The 10842-nt window shown below is 40.2% G+C and overlaps 1 protein-coding gene across 1 annotated transcript; it reads left to right on the forward strand.

Annotated features, from left to right (window-relative positions):
- Positions 1-483: 483 nt before the first annotated feature.
- On the forward strand, positions 484-10488 carry LOC136545311 (uncharacterized). The gene is made up of 4 exons (XM_066537332.1): positions 484-650; positions 7364-8306; positions 8386-9968; positions 10044-10488. The coding sequence occupies exons 2-3, from the start codon at positions 7848-7850 to the stop codon at positions 9778-9780; spliced, it is 1854 nt and encodes a 617-aa protein (XP_066393429.1). The 5' UTR covers positions 484-650; positions 7364-7847; the 3' UTR covers positions 9781-9968; positions 10044-10488.
- The last annotated feature ends 354 nt before the right edge of the window (positions 10489-10842 follow it).

Genomic DNA, 10842 nt, shown 5'->3' on the forward strand with positions numbered 1-10842 from the left:
ACGTCATTGTAGAACTCGCCGGCGGCATTTAAGACCTGGTCATTAAGAAATCTTGCTATGGTCTCTTGAATTCCTTTCAGTTGGTCACGTCGTATGACTTTTTCCTTCAACCATAGAGTCTTCAATAAAAGTTAGGGTTAATTGGATACACACCACCGTAATTTTCACGATTTTGAAATACGCCATTACTATTCGCCTAACTGGGCTGGTGCCATTACAATTTCGCAAGAGTTTGAAATACGCCACTATCTACGCCTGAGACCGTCGTGGACCCACTATTCAGGCGTACATGAAGCTGCTGTATTTCCATATGGCCACTTCTGCCCTTCACGCCACGTGAAAGGATAAGCCCCGACCCCACGACGCGCGACGCCCGCGACACATCCTTTCTGTTCGCCATCCCCGACTTCGCATTCCTCACTCCCTTCCCCAACCCAATCCCTAACCCTAGAACTCGAGAGCGACGGCGAGGCGGCTGGCGGCGGCGGACTTGGTCTCTGGCGAAGGAGGAGTGGGGCTCCACGATCCATGAAGGTCGAGTGGGCTATGGCGGCGGTCCAGTAGGCGGCGATGTTCATTGCGCCAACGGCGGCGGCGCTCGAGGTCGCCGGCGGCTCGGTCGCCGACGGCTCAGCCGCGGACGGCTCCAGGTATGCTGTTTCGAAGCATCACCCATACTCGCTAATGATTTGGGACCGAGTCGACTCTTCGGGTACTCACTTTGTTCCAATAGATTTAGCTGCGGTCACCACCTCTTTCTTGTTCAATGGAATGAGGAAGAAGATTTCACTACTGCTAACTTGCTGGGAACACCAAATACTCGTTGGCAAGCATGCAGAGAATAGGTGTTCAATACAATCCAAGACTACTGTCACTCTGTCAGAGATACCTTTTAGGTAGATGGAGCCAAAAGTTGTATGGTTGGTTAGCCTACGTCACAGGCGCGCTGTTTCATCGCTAGTAGGAATCAATCCGATCAGTTTCTCTTTATTTCATTTCGAAAGTTCACTACTAGGGATGTGTACATCAATGATGCTCTTCTTTCGTCACTAAAGACTCCAAAATCGTCACATGTATTATTTTATGACGAATTTGTGACGATATGGTATTCGTCATTGAATGCGCGTCATATTTTACCTATCATGACGAAACGTCTATTTTCATCATAGATGTGCATTTGTTCTATGACGAAATGGCCATCGTCATAGAAGTGTATTCTTTCTATGACGATCTATTTTCGTCATTGATATAGCCCCTTTTTCATCATGACTTGCCGTCTGTTAGGCGGCCAGACGACGTCTGCCACACTGGCAGCTGACGTGTCTTGTCCACGTGGCGCGTCCACATTGCAGGTGACGTATCCGACCATGTGGCAGCTGACATGGCCAGTGATGTGGATGGTCCACGTGTCCAATTTTTATTGGGCCACAAGGCTTGCTGTGATAGGTTCTCATTTTCGTCACTGAAGTAAATAGAAATTCATCACAGAATCAATTACCAAATCATCACAGAAAGGTCAGATAATTCATCACAAGTGCACATGCTGATTTCATTACAGAATGCAAATAATACTGGAATGACCAAAAGCTTCCATAAATTAATAGGTCCAGTATTCCAATGACCAACAACTTAATCAACAATTCTAAACTCGGTTCACATAACTCACTAGACATCACATTTGAACTACTAGTTTCATCTCAGTTCACATTAACATCACAGGAAATAATAAAAAGTTGCCAACCACCAGCAACATAAGTTACTACATAAATAAAATCACCAGCAGACCCCTCGCTTAATGAACCAGCAGCTACGAGCAGCGCTCATGTCCAAGAAGCATTGTTGATGGCCAAGATACGCTTGAGCAGCGCATTGTTCTCCTCCATTGCCTTGTTGATTATCTCTGTCAGCTTCTTGTACTCCTCCATCTCCTTTTGTGTCCTCGCCAGCTTTTCCTCAGCTTCTTCACTTCTCTTCCTGAGTTCTTCGATTTCACCTTGTACAGCAGCCGTAGCTTCAGCTGCTAGTTGCTCCCGAAGCTCGCTTTCATTTTACGATGATGATTTTGAGGATGGCACTAGTTTGATGCCAACACTCTTCAGGAAAAGGTTTGAGCTATTCTGGGAGAGCACCTATGACACAACCTGCACACTGGACACTGCTGTCTCACCTTCAGCAACAGGTTCTGTCCTCAAAGCTTCCATATTTGACAGAAACAGCAATGACCCATCATTAGTTGATACTTATTGCATTAATTTGAGGAGGAAATATCACACAAGATGTATTTTAAAAAATAAAAACATATGCTGCATTGATAGAAACTGACGTCAAAAAACCACCGTCACAAATTTATCACATGTCATTTCATATAGGAAGCAAAAGATATCATTAATCCACCATATACGAAGCAACATATCTCATTAATCCACCATACATTTTATATAAGTCCGCTATATACAAAACTGATGGCTATAAGAACAACTATGTCTAGACATCGAGCGACATATAAGAACTGATTCCAATATATTGAGGGACCGAAAAAAATGGTGAGAAGTAACAGCTAGCACAACTTAAGTCTTGGATTTCAGGGTGTACCATTATTTTCCACACACATCACAGGGGGAAGCTTATTCGGCTGCTTCAGCTGTGCTTCTTCCACATGCATGACCACTTGGACATGTTAGTCTCCTGCATAAAAATATTGTAGGACACAAGGCTGCATTAACTAACTATGGCGATCATGTGAGGAAAATAAAAATAAAAATAAGCATTAACTAACTGCAGGTCACGTTCTGACCAAATCTTCCTTCTTAAAACACTTATGTACTATCTGGATGGTTAGTTAAGATGTGCATATATGAATATATCTGCTACCAGCAGTACTTAATTTCATTATCCATGCTCAGTCAACAGATGCTTAAGATTGAATGGTTACTCTTCCAAGATCAGTTGATACTAATGGAATCTGACAACTCAAAGTAAACATGGAACAGTATCCTAGGCAGCATTGTAGCATATAAATAAAGCCAATGCTTTGCAAATATTTCAGATGCATTGATCTGAAGCTTTCATACCAGAGCTAACTACTGTGGTAGCACAGAATAGAAACCATTGAACATCACACGTTCCTAGCTAACTAAAAATGGGATTGTACCATGAACAAACAACAATAGCATTTATAAATTATTTACAAGCCATGAAACTATTAGAAAGTATCAACTGATCTTGCATATTTGCATAACACAGTAAGAAAGTTGAAACAACAACTCATTGGTTTTGGCTTCTTACAATGTAGAGATCAAGGTAATCCAGCTGTAATCCTTGAGTGTGTTCTGAAGTGCTGACCGAACCTTATCAGGAACCAACTCTGTGCACCTGAAGTTGTCAAATATTGATCACATTTTGCATTTGGAGTGTTAATTGATGACATTTTGGTATTCAGTCGATTACTAGTTTTGTACTTCCGAAGAGACTAGCATCGCCATTCACCTAAAGTTTCAGCTATAATGATTATCAACCAAACGGCATAGTGAGAGTACGAGGATGTGCATTATAGTACCTCGGAATGGAAGGAAGCAGGAGCGCACAGGGGAGGATGAGGAAAGCTCGAGTGCTGCCACCGCCCGCCTTGCGCTGATGATGGATCTAGCTCGTGCACCGCCGGATGCATAGTGGCCCGCTGCTCATGCACGAGGCTGCCGCCATGCTCGGGCGCCGCCACCTCCCGCCTCGTGCCAGTGCCGGATCCGGCATAGCCCTTACCATGCGCCGCTGAATCCTGTCCGTGGTGGATCCATCTGCCTCCTCTCCTGCCACGGCACGGCGGTCAAGGGGCTCTGGCTGCCTCCGCTCTATTCATCAAGTAGGGCCGATGCATCCTGCGGCCTCCAGTTCTTGCTGACCGTGAGGGAGAGGTGAGTGTGGCACAGCGTAGGATTAGACCATTGGGGGCGGCAGCTGGCGGCTGGTGGACAGGAGGAATCGAGGAAGCCGCTCTGCTGCGGCTCTGCGTCTCACGACGGGGAGAAGAGGAGGCACAGGAGAGGGGTGGTGGTCTGGTGGTGGTGGAGTATAGGAAGAGGGTAGGGTTTCGTGGGTTTTATACGAAGTATAGCGTATATGGACCGTCCCTTTTGAGATCTAACGGCTGAGAGAGAGGGGTCTTGATTTGGGCTGAACCTGAGCATCATTTTAAGGCCCAACATGTCTCATATTTTTTCCATTTTAATCATCACAATTAAATCATAATAACTATGGTTTACATGATACTTATGTGTTCAACATAATTTTTACATTAACTAGACTAGCTAAGAGGTGTTGTCTAGGATTGTCAAGGGTTTTTGAAGTTATTTGCTATTTCTTAAGGTTTAAGTCATTTACTGCACGATTTTGTAAATTAACTCCAACTTAAACTACATGTCATGTCAAACAACGTCTCAAAAGACAAAAATATATATAAGAATACATGTTTTATTTTAGCTCACATCTTGAAAATTGTTGGAAATGAAGTGTTTCATTAGGGATACCGGAACTTGTATTTTGGTGGCTCCCACGAAAAAAGGTAATAATAACGTAAAGTAGTTCGAAATAATTAAAATCAAAACTACTAAAATAATTTTGAGACACCAAATAATCTTAAATGAAAATTTGATAAACATCAAAGTTGTAGAGGTCATTAAGATCTACAACTTTTATTTTGGTCATCTTGTCATTTGACAAAATTTGAACCTTTCAAATTTGAAATTTTAAAAAAATGACAAGTTCGAACCAAAATTTGAGACCCAAAATGATTTCAACATAAAAAGTGATGAATACTAAAGTTGTTCAACTCATTATTATCTACAACTTTTATTTTAGTCATCTTGTCATTTGATAAAATTTGAACCTTTCAAATTTGAAATTTTGAAAAATTACAAGCTCTAACCAAAATTTGAGACCTAAATTGATTTCAACATAAAAAGTGATGAATACCAAAGTTGTTCAACTCATGAATATCTACAACTTTTATTTTGGTCATTTCTTCATTTGACAAAATTTGAACCTTTCAAATTTGAACTTTTGAAAAATGACAAGTTGGAACCAAAATTTGAGACCCAAATTGATTTCAACATAAAAAGTGAGGAATACCAAAGTTGTTCAACTCATGAATATCTACAACTTTTATTTTGGTCATTTCTTTATTTGACAAATTCTTAGCATACATTGTTCACTAATCTTACACATATCTCATGTTTATAAAACCTTATGAGAGATGTATCACATTTGTGAACAATGTCGTTACCACTTTATCATATGAAGAAATGATCAATACAAAAGTTGTAGATCTTGATGAGTTATTCAACTTTGGTATTTATCACTTTTTCAGCTGAAATCATTTGGGGAACCAAAATCTTGTCTGAAAGTTGCATTTTTTTAAATTCAAAATTTAAATTGCTCAAACTTTTCATATGTATATATTGACAAAACAAACAAAATAAATTGATAGATAATGATTTTAGAAAATTTTAGGAAAAAAATCATCAGATTTGGAGTTAGTATGAGGAAGAAAAACTAGTTACAAAGTTGACCCACACATTAAAAAAAAAAGAAATCACACTGTTCACTAAGATCATATAAGAATCATCTAGAATAGTGTGATTTCTCTTTTTAATTTATGGGTAAACTTTGTAACTAGTTATTCTCCCTTATACTAACTCCGATGGTTTTTTTTTCTAAAAATTTCTAAAATCATGCTTCAGCATTTAAGTTTGATCAAACTTGGATGTGACAATGTTTTACACATTTTAAAATTTGAAATTTGAATTTTGATAAGTTCAAACCAAAGTTTCAAACCCTAAATGATTTCATATGCAAAAGTGATGAATACAAAAGTTGTTCAACTCATCAAGATCTACAACTTTTATTTTGGTCATCTTGTCATTTGACAAAATTTGAACCTTTCAAATTTGAAATTTTAAAAAATGACAAGTTCAAACCAAACTTTGAGACCCAAAATGATTTCAACATAAAAAGTGGTGAATACCAAAGTTGTTCAACTCATTAATATCTACAACTTTTATTTTAGTCATCTTGTCATTTGACAAAATTTGAGCCTTTCAAGTTGGAATTTTTGAAAAACAACAAGTTCGAACCAAAATTTGAGACCCAAAATGATTTCAACATAAAAAGTGATGAATACCAAAGTTGTTCAACTAATTAATATCTACAACTTTTATTTTAGTCATCTTGTCATTTGACAAAATTTGAACCTTTCAAATTTGAAATTTTGAAAAACGACAAGTTCGAACCAAAATTTGAGACCCAAATTGATTTCAACATAAAAAGCGATGAATACCAAAGTTTTTCAACTCATGAATATATACAACTTTTATTTTGTTCATTTCTTCATTTGACAAATTCTTAGCACACATTGTTCACTAATCTTACACATGTCTCATATAGTTTATAAAACCTTGTGAGAGATGTGTCACATTTGTGAACAATGTCGTTACCACTTTATCATATGAAGAAATGACCAATACAAAAGTTGTAGATCTTGATGAGTTATTCAACTTTGGTATTTATCACTTTTTCAGCTGAAATCATTTGGGGAGCCAAAATCGTGTCTGAAGTTGCATTTTTTTTAAATTCAAAATTTAAATTGCTCAAACTTTTGATATGTATATATTGACAAAACCAACAAAATAAATTGATAGAGAATGATTTTAGAAAATTTTAGGAAAAAAATCATCAATTATCATGTTATACGTTTACAAATAGAAAAACATGCATGCCTTTATCACAAAACGGCGAGTGCTCCAGTGGTAACGCACCAACATGTCTAGCAGCAGGTCGCGGGTTTGAATCTCCCTGTGTGCGCTATTTTTTGGCAAAAAAAGGGAGGCGGAAGGATGCAGGTCCACCTGGACTGTGTGGGCCACGCTGCCCCACTTGTTCGCTGCCACGTCCTCAGGCTGAGACTCGCTGGTGGGACCGCATCGCCACGTCTTCGAGGTTGGGACCCAATGGTGGGACCTGCTGGTGGGACCACGGCGCCATGTCCTCGAGGTGGTACACGAGCCAAACGATCTATGACGATTTAGTTTTGTTGTTTTATGACAATTCTTTTGTTTTCGTCATTATTCTTCGTGCCAAAGCTCCGTCACTTGTTACTTATGACAAAGCTGGAAATTTCGTCATAGAAAGCGCTTGTTCTGTGATGAAATTTGTAAGCATCACGACTGAATCGTCATTGATGAACACATTTCTAGTAGTGGTTGCATAATTTCATTCAGGAATTCAGTTTGCATTCTACATACTGTTGTTGCATTATTTCTAGTGTTCCAATTCAGCCATGACTGCTTTGTTATCCTTTGTTTTGTGCTAGGATGTTTTCGTTAGAGATCAAAGTTGAGGCCTTTATGATGAAAGACAGTGATGGGAAAAAATCTTACTATAAGGGAAGGGTTGTTAACTGGGATGTGGAGCTGGGCACGGTTACCTTTGATTTGCTGCTTTCTAGGGTGTCCAGTGAGGTCAGTTGTAGTTCTAACCAAAAGGGCACAATTTGGTTCTTTGACAAGACTCTGTGTGAGGCTATAATGCTTGTAGATGATGTCCAGTTCCAAAACATGTTTGAAATGTATAAGTCAGAGATGCATTGCCAAGTCCTTGTAGTTGTGATGGATAAAACTATGTGGGAATAGCCCCTGTGTGTGCTTCCAGCTGACATAAATCCAGCACTAAAGCCTGCTACTTATACTGAACTACAACTAGACCTTATCCTTCCTGATCTAGGAATGCAGCCTGGTCCGCTAATGTAGCCTGAACCACCACAACCTATTGATCCAGAACCACAGCCTGATCCAACAATGCCTAAAAAATCCCAAGGTGTTGCTGAAGAAGTATCTGACATCTTTGATAATGAAGAAGAGTATGTTGACGTCAATGATGAGCATATGTACATTTCACTTCCACCTGCACAGCCATCTATGAATGCGCAAACAGATTCATCTATGCCTACTAATGATGCTAATGAAAATGCTGCTGCTGCTGAAGGAGGTATACCTCCTGAGGTAGAGGTTACTGATGCAGATCCTGATGAGATAAGGGTCCTCCATCATCCTGAGAACCCAAGAATAGAGAAGGGTGCCTTATTTCCTGACATAATCACCTTTAGGAAAGCAGTGAGGCACTATGCAGTGAAGACAGGTTTTGAGCTTGCTCCTGGCATCAAGACTGACCCTACCAGGTATATTGCAAGGTGTAAGCACCCTGGTTGTCCTTGGCGTATTCATGCTTCAAGGATTCATGATCAGAAAACTATACAGGTATAAACTTGCTCCTGTATCCTTGTATTAATTCAGTTTGGATGTGCATACTACTTATTCATGCTTGTCATTTATTCAGATTAAGTCCCTGCCAGAAAAACACAATTGTCCAAGCAAGAAGCTTGTTGTAGGAAAAATGGCTTCTCAAGACTGGGTGGCAGATAGACTACAAGACTGGTTGAAGAAGAATCCAAGCAACCGGCCGAAGGCAGCCAAGGAGAAGGTTGAGGGAGACTATGGAATAACGCTCAAGTACAGCAAGGCATATTCAGGCATGCAGCTGGCACTGCAGCATATTCATGGTAAATATGAAGAGTCATTCAAATTATTATTTAATTGGAAAGCTCAGATGGAGATAACATGTCCTGGTAGCATTGTAGAGATAGATGTGGAGAAAGTAGGCAAGAAAAATAGGTTCAAGAGGATATTTGTAGCTCTCAAACCATGTGTGGATGGGTTTATAGCTGGTTGTAGGCCATTCATTGGTGTAGATGCCTCAAGTCTAAATGGTAAATACACAGGACAGTTGGCATCTGCTACAGGAATTGATGGACATAACTGGTTATATTACATTGCTTATGGTATTTTTGACTGTGAAAATGAGGACAACTGGACGTGGTTTATGCATCAGTTGAGAAGGGCTGTTGGGAGGCCAAATGGACTAGTGATTTGTACTGATGCATGTATGGGCTTGGAGAAAGCAGTTGGTGCTGTGTTTCCTATGGCTGAGTACAGAGAGTGCATGAGGCATTTATATTCCAACTTCATGAAGCATTACACAGGAGATGTTTTCACAACTCATCTCTATCTAGCTGCTAGAAGCTACACTAAAGGGCTGTTCAAGTGGCACTTGAAGAAGATACATGATTTTGCTCCTGAAGCAATTAAGTACTTGGAAGATCACCACAACCGAATCTGGTATAGGGCTGGGTTCTCAGAGGATAGTAAATGTGATTATCTGACAAACAATGTGTCAGAGAGCTTCAACAGTCAGGTGAGGGACATGAAAGGGCTGCTCATACATGAGTTAGTTGATGGGCTCAGGGAGATGATAATGGAGAAGAGGTTTCTTAGGAGAAAGGTTGGTAGAGAAATGGGTGAAGGCATTTTGCCAAGTGTTACCAAGGAGTTGAACCTAATTAGCAAACACTTGAGGTTAGTCAAAGTTGCAGTAAGTGATGAAGAATTTGCTGAGGTTACCCTTATTGATGAATGGAACAACACCAAAAGGCATACAGTGGACCTAGTCAATCATAAGTGCAGCTGTAGGGTATGGCAGGTCATAGGAAAACCTTGTAGGCATGCACTTGCTTGGATCTTGTCCAACAGAGGCTTGGAAATCAAGGATTTTGTGCACGAATACTACTCTATTGCCAGGTTCAGAGTAGCATATGCAGATAGAGTTCCACCCATGCCTGATAGGGCTGACTGGCCTGAGGTGGAACTAGGATACAAACTGTACCCACCTCTGTAGAAGAGGGCAGTAGGCAGACCTAGAGTTGTCAGGATCAGAGGGAGTATGGAAGAAAGGGCAAACAAAAGGAAAGTGAAATGCAAAAGGTGCAAAGGCTTTGGGCACTTTGAGAAGACCTACAAATTTGCTGAACCAACAGAAGATGATGATGGTATTGATGAGATAGCTACACTTGCATCACTTAAAAGGTACATTTCTAATTCCTGATTTGCTTGTCAATGTAAATGGGCAAGGAATGTTTAACTGATAGCCATCTGTTACAGGGTGAGAGAAGAAGATGAAGGACCGAGCAAGACACCAAAAAAGAAGAAGAAGAAGACAAGCGCAAACAAGCAGGCGCCTAAGAAGAAGAAGAAGACTCCTGTAAAGAAGAAGCTAAAGAGGGCTGCAAGTGCTCCTGAAGCAAGAGTGGTGAGAAGCCTCAAGAGTTGGCTCGGCGTGGAGTAGATGCTGTTTTTTCTAGAGCTTTTGCTGGTCTAAGTGACCTGATGTGTTCTCTATGAATTTGCTAGTCTAAGTGAACCAATGTGTGTTTTGTAAGTGACCTGATGTGTTTGGGGAACTATGAACCAATATGTATGGATGTTAATTAGGATGTTTGCGAACTATGCATGTGGACTGGTGGAATCTTTCCATCTTTACTTTTGGAATGTTGCGAACCATGTTTAGTTTGTACGAAAATGCATGTTCAGGAACTATGCTCAAAGGGAAAAGTGAAGATGCATGTTTTAATTCTGGAAATGTGTGCATGAAAATGCATGTTTTATTTCTGGAAATGTTGTATCTGTGCTTGACATGTCAATACGATGTATGCATGTACTGACAGCATCAGTGTCGCTGCTCGAATTCTTTTTTTTTTTTTGATAAGCCATCGATCGAGTTCAGCAAGTGTGTGAATGGACAGACGAACTGATCGTTGTGGGCTCATCCTTTCGTGGGAGGGCAGAACGGTCCATATGGAAATACAACTAAGTCCACGATGGCGTCAGGCGTAGATAATGGTGTCTTTCAAACTCTTGCGAAATTGTAATGGCACCAGCCCAGTTAGGCGAATAGTAATGG

This window comes from Miscanthus floridulus, chromosome 3, assembly GCF_019320115.1.
Source record: "Miscanthus floridulus cultivar M001 chromosome 3, ASM1932011v1, whole genome shotgun sequence".
Taxonomy (NCBI): Eukaryota; Viridiplantae; Streptophyta; class Magnoliopsida; order Poales; family Poaceae; genus Miscanthus; species Miscanthus floridulus.